General features: G+C 37.9%; 1 protein-coding gene and 1 long non-coding RNA gene across 2 annotated transcripts in view; one reads left to right on the top strand and one right to left on the bottom strand.

The window, feature by feature from the left end:
* Positions 1-7113: 7113 nt before the first annotated feature.
* LOC148644509 (uncharacterized) lies at positions 7114-10379 on the bottom strand. Its single transcript, XR_015928760.1, has 2 exons — positions 10239-10379; positions 7114-10023 (listed from the first exon to the last, which is right to left on the bottom strand). It is a non-coding gene; the product is annotated as an uncharacterized LOC148644509 (long non-coding RNA).
* Positions 10380-10505: 126 nt separating this feature from the next.
* tshz3b (teashirt zinc finger homeobox 3b) overlaps positions 10506-16745 on the top strand; it is a 40198-nt gene continuing 33958 nt past the window's right edge. Inside the window, exons 1-2 of the mRNA XM_088614429.1 lie at positions 10506-10839; positions 11396-11756. Coding sequence (XP_088470555.1) covers positions 11717-11756 — 40 coding nt within the window. The 5' untranslated portion in view covers positions 10506-10839; positions 11396-11716. The remainder of the gene's footprint in view (positions 10840-11395; positions 11757-16745) is intronic.

Here is a 16745-nt window from a genome sequence, read left to right as displayed (position 1 = left end):
GCAGAAAGCCTGAAATGATAGTTTACATACCACTTACAAAAATATTACATGCAGACTGCTTCATGCTAATCCCATTGGCAGTGTGGAAAATGACCCTGCCACACAGAGTTCTAGGAAGAAAATCAGCATGTTTGTCTCGTTACATTAAGAAGGGGTCATATAACAAATTGCACGCATGCAGCTTTTAGTACTAAAAGGGACACTTTACAGACGCAGGTCTTCTTGACCTCAGCTTCTGTCATTGGCGTGGATACTTTATTTTTATTTGTACTGTATATTTACAAATGTACTACTAAGACAGCTCTTTACAAAGACTTCAGGAAAATAAATACATCATTATGTCGTATGTCTCAGAAAACTGAAAACAAAAGAAAAGAATTGTTGACTGCAAATCATATACACAAACGCTTTACAAATATACTGCAAATATTGTAAGTCACTGTACTGAAAAGATCTTGAATATCTGTATTTTCCTCATTTTCTGAAATGTTTTATGACGGGAGCATATCACAGATGAAAAACTTAATTAAATTTGGTTGCAGATATTTGCCATCTATTTGGTGGAAAATAAGCATTTAATGACTACAACAATAAAAATGCTACTTTTTTATAAATACAAATACTGAAATATAACGCAAGACCTACAAGACAAGATCCAAAGCTTCTGGCTCCCATTAAAATAAATTCTATCAATTTCTCTCAGACTATATTTAAATGGATTTAAACTATTTATGTTATCACCCACTCTCAGCCCATATTGCATCTTTCTATAAATCTACTTTAAAAAGTTTTAAATGTCCAAAATTATCTTTGGAAAATAGGTAGCAAATTTTGCTATGGAGTAAACATTTAGGAATGCTGTTCTGTTAAGAATAATATTGCTGTTTTTATCACCTGCTGATTATTATTATTCGAGACTTTGTTTGTCTGTTTCATATCTACATAAACATTTGTTCCACTTATCAATTCTGAGCAAAAACATGAATCATCAAACTTACGGAAACCACAATGACAGCTGTTGCTCATTAAAAGCAGTATTACTGATATAAGATGCTGCTAGCAAAGTTCCTTCCAGAAACCATTCCTGTTTACCATACACCATAAATCAGATGGGAAGCACCGTGCTGGGAGCTTCACCAAGAGTTTATTTAGGGGGGATTAAATCCAAACTAGCATTGTGTTACTGCTTTTACAGGCAAAATCATGTTAAATATCTGGTTAATCCACACATGCAATAAAGCATTTATTGATAAGCTCTACAGTATAGTAATTTATTTCACCCCAACATCTGTATATGTATTTAGAAGTACATATAGAGAGCGTCTTATCATACTGTGCCCCTTACTGACTTTTACATTATTCTGCTCATTACAATGTTAAGCCACATTAAAGGTGCAGCATATACTGTGTGTTCTGCGCACAGAGTAAGTATGAGGTAAACTGCTGACATTTGTAGAGAATATTTTGAAAATACGTTCGTGAGAAGTCAGCAGAAAAAGGTTCAAACATCTTGTGTTGGATATCAGAATTCTAAAGTTTCTATTGTTCTTGCTACACTTTCCCCTTCCACACTTTCTTTTTCTTCTGCTTAATACTGCTTCTCTTAAGCCTACAGCAATGCATTTGGGCAAAATACACTTAATAAGGTGGGTTAATATATTCATTTTTAGTGTCCGCAATAATGCAAATCAATTGAAGCAAAAGACTGCATTGTGTTTTGACTAGTTCGACCCTCTTTGACCTCTGCCAATTTTTATCTCATTTTTGTTTAACTTTGTAGATCAGACTTTAATTTTGAAGCAGGTACTGAAGACAGTGATGTATAGGTTGTATCAAGGAGAGCTTAAATTACCCACTCCCCTGTGATTTGAGGCTAGGGAGCTCCATGACCTAGTAACAGACAGAGAAAGAGGGGTGGTCAGCACTTGGCCTCTCAACCCTGCAAGCTAGCATCTCGGTGTGGAGAAGATCCAAATTAAACCTACGCTTGGCTGTGTAGCAACGCGTCCAGTGTTTCTGGCAAATGAGCAATGTATTTGCTTTTTGGGATTTCCTAAGATGACAAATAAAAAAATAGAGTTAAACAAATATTGATTCAAATAATTATGACTTAAACCTGTATATTTGCCTGTGTGTTTCTGATAAGAAATTCTCAAATTTGTGAAGACACAAGTATTTTTTGTGTATGTTCTTGTTCAATCCACAGTAAATGTGCTAAAAACAATCCAAAACAGAACCACGGTAGTAGAAAAATCACAAATGAAGGCATATTATGCTCGTTTAGTGATGTGGGTGCATGCTGGTTTGAATTACCATAAAAAACCTTAGCTCAACGGAATCCCTTGCTGTCTGATGGGATTGTGTCAATATTGTATAGGCGATCAAATGCATGCAAACTCGTGTGCTTCTTAAAAGCTCCCCTCTTCCTTCAAGTAAAAACTGCTGTTTTTTTTCCTAGTAGAAGTATTCATCCCATGCATCCGTGCCTGTGCCCTAGCACTCTTTTTACAGTCTGCTAAGAACAAGTGTCCCGTGAAGATGTGTGAATCAGGCAAACGCACAGCATGCCTCAGCTATTACCATGTAAAATCCCCTCTGATCATAGCTTGAAAACATATCCGACCAATATTTGCCACAGCACTACCGCGCAGCGTCCAATTTTTTTTTTTGTATCTCTCATCCTCCCCCCTTTTCCCAGCAGCAGAATAATAACCACAAGCACATCTTCCACTCGAAACCGCAAAATAGGTTTGGCACCTCCGTCTCTTAGGAGTCTGGGTCTCGGAGTACTGTTATCACATGACCTACATGACCCGGGCACAGCACAACTGACCCCGTCTGCAACTCGGGAGTCTATTGCAAAGACTCCCGGGGGAAAGATGCGCCGAACAGCAGCGATCATTAACCCTTTTACGTGTTAGATGTTATATCATATACTAGTAATAAAGGCTTTATGTAAGTATTCTCTGATATCATCTACAATGCCTCTTGCTTTTTAGGAGGGGGTCCATTTCCCCCTCCTCTTTATATGCGAGTTTTCTACTGAGTTCTGTCCTACGTCCATATCTCCTGTAAATCAATCGCAGTCAACTGTGAACTAGTAAATGAGAACCCGCCTATGTTTATATACATAGAAGCTAAATATAAGAACATCTTCATTACATTAAAGAGGACACAAAAGTAGGCCCCGTACACCTGGTTTGACGATACTAATATTTTATCACAATTTGTAAGCCAACTTGTAATACCTATTGTGTGGAATAACTGCTGTAAGGTAAATTAAGGCGAGCATACTGAAAACCAAACTAAAACCCTTGGATGATTCTCACAAATTACATTTTTTTTTTGCTCAAATGTTTGCTAATTATATATTTTCAGTTACTTATGAAAACATTAAATGTATAAATATACTAACTTGGAATTTTAAAGAGTGATTTTCTCGAATCAAATATACAGCATTAAATGCATTTACACACATACAAAAACAAACCCGTTTTTATACTTCCCGTTTATTGCATTCAATTGTCACTGCGCGTATACAGTAGGCCTACTACAGTAGTTAGAGTTTAAAAATGTTTTTATCACCGCGCCACGATATTTTTTCCCAATTCATAGATATGGGCTAAACAGCAGACATTACCCCCACCTTTTACTTTCTCAGATTTTAAGCGCAGATTGAATTTCATTTCCTTCATATGGCGGACTCTTCCCCCGGCCTGCCCCACCAGTATTTTAACAGTGGGTGGTCTTCATTACAACTTGCACAGTTAAGGCGCAGTCCGCGCTGTCAGAAGCGAAAGGGATGGGTTCTGCACTTAGCTCCCTTTCTGTGAGTAACCTCAGGTTTTGCAGATAGCTTCACCCTTAAAGGCAATATAATTAAACCTGCGTAATGAGTTTTCATTAGAGCTGTGTGGCTTGTAAGAAGACTGCTACTGCTCCTCACTGCACGGATGAAACACTCCTGAAATGCAACACTGTTGCTCCTTTTGTTCAGATCCGAAAGGTTGTGCAATACCCCGGTGTTCTGCGAGACCTTACAGCGGCACTTTTCGTTTGTACAATGGACGTGCGTCTTCAGCTCAAGACACGGTGTTCCCGTTAGAATCTGTAAAACCCACTTACTCGAGGGCTTTTCATCTCATTGTACCCACTTTAAGGAAATGTGTAGGGGGGGAGGAAAAATCCGAGACAGGTGTTTTAGTGCAGTGGGAAGACATTGCCTGAATTGCTAACGGTGCCCGGGAATTTGATGCTGCCAGGAATAGGTTAGTAAAAATGCACCAACCTGAGACACATTATGATTGAATAAGGTGTGCTTGCCTCAACAAGATATTGAATGTCAAACTGAAATACTTATTCGGTGTTGTGCTTTAGTCGGTCGTGCCTGAATACAACTCGTTTAATTGACTTAAAGGAATAATGAAGGTCACGACGTTGTAAATCAAACTTCGGATTCATTGTTTTCTTTCTTAAATATAATTTCATCATATACCAGGTCTAGGGGATTGAAAGTTATTCTCTGAAAGCATTCGAGTAAAGAGCTGTGGAAAAAAAAAACTATTTTTTCCCAGTTCAGTTGTTCACCACCTGTAGTGTACAGAATTGTATATATTAAAATGTCATTACTAAAAGTAGGGTCAGAATGGAGAACTATGGGTTTTTCTGGTATCCGGTGACTAGAGACGAGGCATACTGAAAAATATGACAAAGAATATTTACTTATTAGTCGATTAAATTTTGTAGTAGGGGTGCTGGACATAATGGCGTTGAAAATGAAAGTCCACACCTCGTGACTATAAATAATTTAGGATTCAATGTTTATGTTAAAAATATAAAGGTTTGGGAGCCCAGGCTTTATAATCATATTTTTTGTAAAGCAAATGCAGATCTGTCAGTAACCTAAAGTTAACACTATAAGAAACCTTTTAACATTGGTAAGAGATTATTATCGACGATGGAGATATTAAATGTCTGAGGAGATAGGAAATTGAGTTATAACTGAAAAAGACTTAAGACGTCTTGAATAAAAGCATCATGTTAAAGGTAACATATTATTAAAATACAAAACAAGTTGGAAGTATTGTAATTACCATGTGTGAATATTTTATCGGATACCAGAAATATGATTAATATACAATGCAAGAGTCTGCGTCCTCCACGGACACATTGGGGGAAAACTGATATTATCTTACGTTGTAAAAGTGATTCTGATTGGTGGGGTTAGACAGGAACATTTATAATATTTTTCTTTTGGCAATGGAGTAATTTAGCAATGTCATTCCCATGTTACTGCGCCGCATCAGGAGCCTGAAACAAGTCCCCTTTACTGACAAAATGTACAACAAAAAGATTAAAAACTATTGTCTTGGGACCCTTTCATATTACGTTGAATACTGTGCATAATTGCCATCACTTTTTATATTACTTCTCTCCAGATAAAAATGACTTAAATGCTCTAAGGCTGTACTTCCTGGGCAGAAATAAACTGGCAACTCAGTTAAATAAACATGTGATTGTATAAGTTTAGGCTATAAGCTTAAAGCTTCTTATTTTTAACGGGGAAGAGATTCTGAAAGACAAAGGCTGAACAAACTGGCTTTGAAAAAAGAATGCACCCTTAACATTCAGTAGATGGTATGCAATGTTCACTTTCATCATTGAATAAAATGAAAACTAAAACATTTATTTTCAACTTTTTCCCGGTTAAACGTGTAGTTGTTACGCTGCTGCTTGTCGAATCGCACCACGGCTTTTATCACCATGTTTCTAAAGCCTGAAGTTACTGCATTGTTACGTTTTGTCTGTAAATAAGTTTTGTTTTCCGGACTTTAGGACCCAGTGTATTTCCAAATTAACGCACCTGTGCAATAAATTACAAAGCTGTTGCTATTACTTTCCGTAGGTAAAATGCAGTCGACACTGCCTTACGACTTAATGAGAAAAAAAAAAACCTTTGAAGAGGTATTTTTTGAGGATAGCTAACTTTTTACATTTAAAACCTTCTAAGATTGTTCCTCAGCGCAATTACGTTTTATATATTGAAAATAAGGTGTGTGGTTTCATTCATTCAGATAAATGTATACAGTAGAAAGTCGTGGATTCTAAACTTACAATAATAACAGAAAGTGATTGCGCAAGTGATTTTGAAGAGAAAGATTGTGAAGTGAACACATCAGAAGTCTAACAATTGAGAAAATCATGTTAGGAAACGCTTTTTACTCTCATCACTCATCACCATTTTGGAAATACTTCAATCAAATTGTATTAATTTCCATCCCCAAAACACATAGAGATGGATTGAGCAACAACGACTAAGTGATTCGTTAACTAAATATAAAAATGAATGAGCAGGACCATATTTCCTGTTTCGCAATCATGAATTTGGTACGGATTCTTAAGGTAAAACAATTGGTTTGTCAAAATTCACGTTTGTTATGAGATCGTGGCACCCTGTCTAACGTAAGTTAGTATTATAGTATTATAGTTTACAACTCTTAATGGAGATTCCTGATACATATTCCAGTATCTGTTGCGTGATCTTTTGATTTTGTGCTCATTCAAATTCAATACTGAAAAAGATTACTGTAACAACATATTTGAATTAAATTTGTCCATTAGTATTAACAATCTACAAATTCATTTAAATAAAAAGTATTTGAAGTTTGAAAATCTAAAATAGTTATCTTTATTAAACTACAGTCAAACGCTTTTACATTAGGCTATAGCAAACGGTTTAGACAGCTCTTCCCAATTTTACTTTTGCATTTAAAATTTCGCTTTCACTTACAAACATGCAGTATATTTAGCAATCACGATAATCAAACGTATTCATAATGAAAATAATTAACAACAAAGTTTTAAGGCTTCTATTAAAAAAAATATAGGTGTTAAGTTACACAAATGTACAGTTCCAGAATAATATTCATTACCATGTTTGCTGTAGAATTTAGATTAACATTTTACAGGACTTAGCTTTCCTGTGAGATCAAAAATGAACATACATAAACACACACAAACCTGTTAACACAGGACCTTAATTTAACCGATTTAAATAGAATTCTTGTGTATTGACATTCGTTGCAAATACAATACTGTTTCTTAGAGGGAAGATGTTTTCAAAAGTTCAGTTTATTGAATCGTTCTTTATTATACAGATCATAGTTAAAATATATCGCCTTAATACATACATTAGGCAAGTTGTCTTCCGGCACGAGTTTCTTAATACACCCTGTAACACAACTTTACAGAATACAGCTGGTTTTAAACAATTAACCACTTTTTCATCACGTTGTCATTAAGTAGGCTATCTCTCTGCCTTAGGAGATCACGTGAGACTGAAAATTAAAAGTAATGAAAATTACATATTTCAGATTTGACACCATGAAAGAGAAAAAGCAAAGTTAATGAGAAGACTGGTATAAATGCTTCAAATCAAAGTTGTGTGTTCTGTTCAGTGTCGTTAACTATAGCTTTTCCTTTCTGGTGAGTTGAATATGCTGATTCGTTCATTTTGGCAACTCGACATTCAAACTTATCATTAAGCGACAAACCCACCAGAAAACATCTGATATCGAGCACTGCCACATACTGTAACTAGCCTTCGGTTAACATGCTGGCTGACAAATACTAAAACAGGGAACAGAATGGCATTTGCCATTTTACTCTGTTTTATTTATTTGTTCATGTTTTACACTTACACGGGTTCGATAATGCCAAGTGTACTATGAGACGAGATGTGTACGTGTACTGTACACGGCCCCCTTCTTACTCACCTGATACAGGCCCCGCTGTGAAAGAACACGCTCTTACACAAAGTGCTATCGAGGTGATTTAATTGAACACAAAACATTAAATTATCATCTTTAACATCAATTTAAATCACTCACGACTATCAATTAAGTGTAGTCCTTTGTATTTTATGACAGTGTTCTACACTTTGTAGCACAATGTAGTTCTTGGCCCTTTCACACAAACGTATACACATCTGTCTGGTGAAAACAAATTCCACTTAGCGATTGCAAAGTTTTACGCTTAAAAATAAAGTTTATACAGTAGAATAAGCAAAATTGTAAAAGCATGTGATTGTTCATTTTATTTTCACACTCAATGCCTTGCAATACAACCTTAAAAATGTGTTTATCGATACCAGAAAACACATAACAGTTTGTAGTTCTAGCCACTCCTTCTCAGTAATTATCTTAAAATCGCTGGTATCGCCGCTCAAAATGAAAAAAATCTTTCACTCTCCTTAACGTTTCTAAGGGTCACATTTCTTAATTGGATTCTGTCCAAAATTATCACCCCGACAAATACTACTCTTTGTGTTTATTGTTGAAAATAAAATATAGTCAGGTCATTTTATGCATGGTGAAACATGTCTAACTTCATCATAAAAATGTGATTTATATAACTAAACAAGTTAGCAAAAAGTATTAAACATTTCTAAAATATTTCCTGATATTTCCTACCTGTGTAGGGTGTAGTAAATAGATTTGTAAAGGACTGGTGAAAATTCGGACTGAACAACTTAGGACATCTTCTATTCCCTTCTGATTAAAAAAAAAATATATTATAATACTCATTATAAAGATCACAACAACGTAGGTATGCCATCAGATTTAGTAAAAAATCAGGATCCTAATAGACATTTGTTATGTGTACAGTACTGTTTTTACCTAGGCTAAGTTCAAAAGATCTCGACTTTTAAATCGTAACAAATTGACCTACGGAAGTGTACTTTTTGAATCCATGTACAGTTAGAAAAAAATCGTTTTTAACGGCTTAATTGACCACACTCTCGTGCATATCGTTTTTCACGGTGCGATTGTCTTTAAGACGCTTACAGGGCAAGTGAAACAAACTGTTGCTCTCGTATTTAGGATGCATTTTAAGAACGATCTAATTCCTTTTGTTTTCGTGTTTCTTTTTTAATTATAGGATTCAGGCTGTGTGGCTGCCCTAGATATTAGACAATAAGGGAATGGTCTACATCGGGTCTGATGCTGTTCTAGAGCGCACCGTAAACAACAAAACCTGAAAACTAAAGGAGCAACTGATTCGCTGTTCATGTTATAATTAACATCCAACGCCTTCGCAGAAAGTAATATTGTAGCGTTCATCTCGTTTCATGTAACTTTTCTCCTTCTGGACTCCATTACGACACACTGTAACACAACTGATATTTTAAGTTTCTACTTCAGACCGATAATTATTTACAAAACATTAAAACAAACTAGCATTCCGACAGTTTTGCTTTGTCCGCAGAAACTTGTTAGTAGTAGTTTTAAGTCTTTTCAAAATATTTTCTTCAATAGTTTCATATAGCAGATCGCATTTACCTAGCGCTACATTTCCGTCTTTTTAAACGACGCAAAAAAAAGACCAGTGATTGCACAGATCTCCCCTATGTCTGACGCAGTTAGTTTACAGCGATCGAAAATGAAAACGCCGTGTATTTTAAGATCAAAGACTCACTGTTATGTCTACCGTGTTTTCGGCGAAGTTACAGTGTTCTAGCTATTCGTATTGAGCCTCGCAGCCTCTGTTATGTCTGAGGCATTGTCGTTGCGATGTGCAGCCACTGTGACACTGATGGATGCGCCAATGGTTAGACGGACAGATGTTTGGGCGGATCTAACGGCATGCAATGCTATAGCGGCACACGGAGAGAGATTGGGCTAAAAACATCCCGAATCAGTGAAAGTCAGTTCTTTCTCTTCCCAACACAAGCCTGGCCGGCAGTAGCACAGGGATCGGATATTCTGCTCGTTTCCAAAGGCTCTCTTTCCTACCTTGGTTTGATCGTTCCTTCTGTGATCAGATAACTGTGACTGTTATAGTGTGAGAAGAGACCAGCGAAATGTCAACGGCATGGAATTGAACACATTTGGCAGGAGAAGCAGAATTTGACAACTCACCATTTTCTTGTTTGCAAGAAATTATTCGTCATTTTTTTTTCCCTCACAGACAGTAGCCTTCCCCCCAGGGAATGGACCGTTGCGTTTTTATCCTAAAGACGATCTGAAAAATACGGACAACTTATCCACCTTTTTTTTTTCCTTTTGAAAAGTATTTCGATTTTCCTTAACTTGAAAAATAAAAATAAAAAAAGAACATACATTAAAGAAAAACCCGCCTATGTAAGATGCAAAGAGGCTGCATCTGTGCAACTGTAATGTATTTGGAATGATCCCAGATCTTGAACGATGGGGATATTTGGCGAATTTTGATCTTACCGTAAAAAGTGAGAGCGGTCTTTTTCCCTTCTGTGCTCAGAAAAACAAGGAAATTGTTTGTTACTGAATTTCTGCCTGACTCTTTTTAAGCGAAGACGGCATCTGGAGCAAGGAAGTCGCCTCTGATTTGCTGTTCCTGTCTTTAAATACCTACTATCGGCCACACAAAGAAAGGGAAAAAAAGTGCTATTAGCAGCCAAGAAAGTGTTTGGCAAAGCTGCTGATCCATGTTCATAAAGCAGTTGAAACACAGTTAGGGTCCATCCCCTCCTTCTGATGTACATTATTACAACAAGGGACACCCAATCAAGCGCGTATCTCATCGATTCAGACCGCTCTCAAATGGATTTTGTATATGCACTTGGGCAAAATAACCCTGTGAGCCAGTCTATCAAAGGCAATTCTGTCCACTTCTGCTAATATTTGCCTTCCCTTCCGTGACATCGAAAACGATATTCAAGTACAGCGCGAAGGGGGCTGCAAGTCACTTGGATTTTCATCTGATGGCTTCAGCAACCAGCAAAATTAAATAGGCTACTAGCCTGTTTTTCAAATTATGTCTGTTTGGGAACAGATTGCACATGGATAGTCACCTGAATAAGTGAGTATACTGTTTATTTACTTAAAGACGAGTTCTTCGCCCACTCCTTTTGAATACATGCAACTAAATAGCAACGCGAAAATTGTGAAGTGGCTAATTCATACAGACACGTAACCTACCCTTCATAAGCGTACACGCAGATACACAACCATTCGTATAGGAATGGCTTTTAAGTGATCAGCATTCCTCCTTCGTAGCTTTATCTCAAATTTTTTTTGTACGCGTATGCGCATACTTCTTCGATACCATCGCTGTTTCTGTTATTTTGAACATATGTGTAAGTGCCACTCCGTAGTCCAGTACTTATGTGGAACGCAACCCTTTAGCGTTATGATTAGATTAAACACACAGTTGCACAATTAGACCCCATACTTGAGGTTTGAAAGTCAATTCAGTAGCTCGAATTAATCAAAGCCTCTTGTTAGCCTGCGGTGAGAAGACGCGTAGTGCACACATGACATAACAGTTCGAGGTACAAGGAGTTAATGTGACAGTGCTAGATGTTTGCCCCTGTTTGCAGACTTTGAGTGACGCGATCATCTCGTTTTCCTTTAAGCTTGCCTGTTGCAGCTCCCAGCGCTGAGTGAGGATCGCACTAAGGCAGAAGCTTTTTTCACTGTACTATCCGTCTCCACACTGTGATATCCAAGTCGGGGGGTGCGGAGGGGGGGAAGAGAGAGAGAGAGAGAGAGATCAGCCTCTCCTTCAGATCTGCCTTTTCTTCAGTGTCTTGACTTTTTGTTTGAAAACTGCCGATCTATGCCAGCCTGCTGAAAGCGCCCCAGGTATCGTGTATGAAAGCAAGGCAATCAAAGAGGAGCGGACCAGCTCGGAATCAAGGCGGCTAGAGGAACTCTTCAGAAACCCTAAAACAAGCATGCCGCGGAGGAAACAACAAGCGCCCAGGCGCGCAGCAGGTACGCCGCACGATTTCGCTTTACATTTGCTCTTTTGCTCTACATGTGATTAAATCGGCACTGATGACACTGCCTCTGCGCTGTGCCATTATTTTCTGTACTTTTTAGGAAATGTACGATCGCTTGCTTACATAGGGATGATTGCTGTACGGAAGTTTTTTTTCCCCCTCTCTCTCCTGTAACAGGACAGATACAAGTCCTTGGGAATCTTCTGGAGCCGTTATTACTAGGAGACGTTGCGGGTTTTTTGTGTGAACTTTTCTGTCCCCGAAGTTCACTACTAGATGAAATACGTTTCGCTTCTGGTCTGGCTTTTACGAACGAGAAAGGCTTCTGGGGGAACTGTTAGCATATTCCTGTAAAGTTAACTTGGAAGTTTTGATATTTCCCTTGTAGTGGCACCTCCATCCCTCCCCCACGTTTTTCCTTCAGTTCACAGACTCACTTGGATGAATTAGAGATCTATGAAGAAGCGGAGAAAAAAAGGGTTCTTATGTCAGCTGACTGTCATGAATCCTTTTGATGCTCGCCTTCGCAGTTGTTTTGTGCACTTTGGGGCCTTTGTGCGAAACCATTTGATCACAAAATGTCAACTTTCGCCCCGTTTCTGGGTTGGGTTTTTCAGTCTGCGAAGACTTTAGCTAAAGATGATTTTGTAGTCGACAATGAGAGTATGTGGATTGGAAGAGGGTTTAATGGGCAATTGCCATCTCCGATTTGATGGCTGATTGATTGCCTGTCATCTGGCCTGCCTTTGATCTATTCATTCCCGATAAACATCAATAAATCACTCCCCATGGCAACGCCGGCCTACGTGACGTCACGTCTGCTCTGACAACTACACCATTAAAACAGCTTTAATTGTGTCTGTATTGTTTCACTTTGGGCTATTGAACTTGTGTACTACCGACCAGTTGTGAAAAACATAACTCATAAACAGTTATTGTCGATAGAGTAGTTGATGTGTTATTATCTGCATGCCTGCATAATTAACTGTGCTTCATTACGGTATTTAGAAAAGTAAATAATAGTATAGTAGTACTTGTAACTTTAGCCGTGAGTTTCATAATTTGTTTCGTAAATCATTAACACGCATTCCTCATACAAGCTGCTGCTGAGATGCTAACAAGTCACGAAATAATTCCATATTAAACCGTCACAGAAAGCATTTTTTGTCTGATCGATTAATAACTAGATTAGCTAACAACCGTAAAATGCAGGTTTTAAAGAAAAAAAGTTCGCCTTACACAGTGTTTTGTTTTTGTGGTTTGATGGGACCACCTTTCGGCTGCATTTCTATAATTTTTATATACACATTTTGCTTCTCCCAAATTAAATCCTTTAAAATAAACTCAAGCTGGTGAACTAGAAGTGTCTGCAATAAAGCGAACCCACTGTGCCCTCTCTCTAATGTTTATGGTTACATGATAGAAGAATAACAACCCCCCTTATGTTTTTCAGTACAAGGGATAATTTTAGCGGATGCTATACTGTAACATTTCTATGAATTACATAGACAGAGCTCATATCGAAAACTTAACTCTAAGACTAATAGTAGATGGAAGAATGGTTTTGCTCCATCAAAATGACCCGTCAAAATGACTTTGTTTCATATTTGATTTGATTGTCTCTCCCCTGACAGGCACATTCATCAATAGCTTAATGGTCAATCAGAAGTTGGCAGAGTGAGTGCTTTCATTCTTTCCCATACGCTGGCTTAGGCTTTACTTTATCAAATGCTTTTGCCTAATGGATATGGGGATGAAGAATGACTGAAGGGCTACTTATTTAAGAGGAATGAAAAAAATAAAGCAGTTATGCTGTTGATGGGTGGATGAAGACAAATAAGTGAACTGTGAGAGGGTTTTTATTTTGAGTCACAGCAACTTCCTGTAATCTTTCCCCCCCTTGTGCTGGCCCTCACAGCTGCAAGTTATAAGGTTCACGACTGCTTTGTGGCACACAAAGAGTGATGACAAATTGATTGCTTTGTAGTGATGGAAAGAGCAAGAAAAGATGTCAGACGATGGGGCTTGATTAGGAACTTTGGGAAATCCAGTCCCCAGCAACCTTGAGAATTTCATGAGAAATTCTTTTTTTTTCTCCCCCAAACTGAAAGGTCCGCTCAGCCGTATAAAAAGAAAAGTTGTTTTGCCAGCTTCATTAGTGTTCACCTAATTAGCTGTAAACCTGATGGATTCCTGACAGCTTTAATGATTGGAGATGACAAGCTCCGCGCACTGTCATCCAGCAGAATTAGGTTTGCAGCTAGTTTGATGTAATCAAGTTGATATTACACAGTCCTGCTTGCCTTTAGTTGTGCATTAACTCAATTTTCTGCTGCAGGTGACAAATGGGCTTTGGTACCTGGATAATCATGTCATAGGAATTAGGGTGCTTTTAATGGTCTGGAGTAGAATAACAACAAAGAACTCTCAACAGTGCTCAACCTAGGAGACATAACAGGCAGGTGCACAAATTCTTTCTGTCTAGCTGGGCTGCAAAGGAACACTCCATTCAAGAGCCAGCAGCACGGAAAGCACAATTTCTTGTTTTTGGGCTTCAAAGTCCACAAGACCAAATCTAGTGAACATTTGATTACACAATTATAAGAGCATCTTGCATTTAAACCTTTTTTTTCCCCCAAAATGGAATGTAGCAAGTGTAAGTAAAGCAGCAGTTAAATCAGGTTTATTCTGTAAAAGAAGATGAAATCTTGGCAAAGTGGTGTTTTTATTTTTACTGTGAGACAGAGTACAGGTGTTAGGTACTTTAGAAAGTGCTATCACGATTTAGCTCATTTTAAAATCATTTGTCTTTAAGGTGTATGATAATACGAGTGTGTAATACGATTCTTTTACTATTACTGTAAAGAATACATTTTGCTTTCTTTATAACATGCCCAGTTAAGGTTTAACATGCATGGTTAATTGATTAAAACCAGGCAAACTCACTTAGGCAAACAAAAATATGTATTTTTTTAACATCAGAAACTTTTGTCTAACTATGCAATTGTAAGACCTACATTTTTTAAGAGAAATCTGCCAGTCTGGATTAACATCTAATTAGGACAAATGTTATATTAAAGTGTAACAGGCCCACACTCTATCCAAAGTAAGGATGGCTTTAAAAAATTGCTGCTATAGAAGAAAATTATTGATATGATTGCTCTAAACGGTTCACATTTGAGTTAGTACAAACTAATTTAAAAAAAGGCCTTAACATATAATATGTTGTAGTGAATTAAGGTGGAAACCTGGAGATGCTAAACAAAAACTGTTCAATTGTTTTCAGTGTGTGGAGACTTTTGGTTTTGTTAACACTGGTTGATAAGACCAAAGAGAGCAAATAAAAAATCAGCCTTAACTTATAATACGATAGACAATGCCACAAGATAATACCACAGAACCATTCTTTGTAATTGCATGGGTCTTGAAAAATGCAGATCTGAGAACTCAGAATGGATGGAGATTTTTTTTTTCCGTTTGTCTTTTTCACATGAAAGCATTTGTCCTGCTTGCATGGACATCTGCAATTTCTCAATAAGCCATGCAAGCTACTGGTGGCTTCAGTCAGTAGCCAGTAGCCCTGAGCCTGTTCCACCTACAGAGGTACTTGAGCTGAGCCTTTTCTGGATTATACTTCCCTACAAACCTGCCACACATTACTCTCTTGGACAGAGATTCTCCCTAGCAGCCAGCTGACAGAATGATTAGTTATGGCCGTCCTCTGCTTTTTTTCCTGCAAGAAGTGAACAACAATGAAGGGGGTTAAGAGGGAAAAAAAAGAAGAAAAAGAGAGAGAAAGAGAACATAACAGCCAGAGAGGAGGGAAAAGTTTCTTGAGAATCTCCAGTTAATAAACAGAATTTTCCAGAATCTTCTGTCATTGCTCCCATTAGCTTGACAGCTGTCAATTAGAGCCTCACTGCTCTCCAGGGCCACAGTTTATTGCGTGCGGTTGATGCTGTCATTTTGTTCTCAGTTTTGCCTTGAGCATTATCATGAGGGGGAGTGAAATAGTCAATAACTGATGTATCAGCAGTTATTTCGTAAATTGGCTCACAAGCCTGCATCCTCCCTCTTTCTTTTCTTTCTCTTTTCTTTAGTCAAGATTGTTTTGTGAAGAGATTACAGTGAAATGGGACTGCGACAGGGTTGGGTGGAAAGCAGCACAAGCAAGGTAACCTAGCAATGCCAGGCAAGTTTGCTGTGTTTGCTGCTTTGGACCATTCAGAAAGACCTTTCGTTTCTTTCCACTCATTACTTTATGAAAAAATTCCTTTGTGCAGTGTGTCCTACAGTTTACGTAATGACTGGCGATGTACAGTATGATCTCCTCGACCGATGTCATCAAACTTTTCTAAAGACATTAAAGGCTTTATTACGATTAAGCCCTTGTTAAAATATTTTCTTCATTTTAGGATTTCAACCAGATTTCCATCTGTCAAGATGCACATCCTCTGTTATCAAGTCGGTAGCCCATTTCTGCTGGTGCGCTTTAACATTGTTGTGCAGGTCTGGCTCATCCTGGTCCTAGAGGACCTGCGTGTCTGTGGGTTTTCATTCCGTCTTTGCTCTTAACGAGCTAAATCAGCTGGTTACTAGCTTAGCTGGACCAATGTAACACCTTCTCCCAACATTTCAGGTGCTGCTATTTTAAAGAGACCTTGAAAACCTACAGACACACTGGCACTCCATGACCAGGACTGGATACCCCCGCTGTAGTGTTTGTCTCAGGTTTCAGTTGCATTTATTGCACCGTTGGCTACTGAAGACAATGCATCTCCTTTAAAAATCCTGTTTGCCCCTTTATTGATTACTTTTCAGTAATTTTCACTATTGGTGTCCAATTCTGTCAGTTAAGACAAGGTGGACTTCCCTGTTTGTTTAGTAAAGAATGGCTTTAACTCGCTTCCTGGCCTTTCCTGGACAGTGCTTGTTTACTTAGACACACACAAAAAGATTATTAGGTATAAGTTTGATTTTA

This window comes from Lepisosteus platostomus, chromosome 20 (genome assembly GCF_059453375.1).
Source record: "Lepisosteus platostomus isolate fLepPlt1 chromosome 20, fLepPlt1.hap1, whole genome shotgun sequence".
In the NCBI taxonomy this organism is placed as follows: Eukaryota; Metazoa; Chordata; class Actinopteri; order Semionotiformes; family Lepisosteidae; genus Lepisosteus; species Lepisosteus platostomus.
This window is presented reverse-complemented; position numbering and strand designations above follow the sequence as displayed.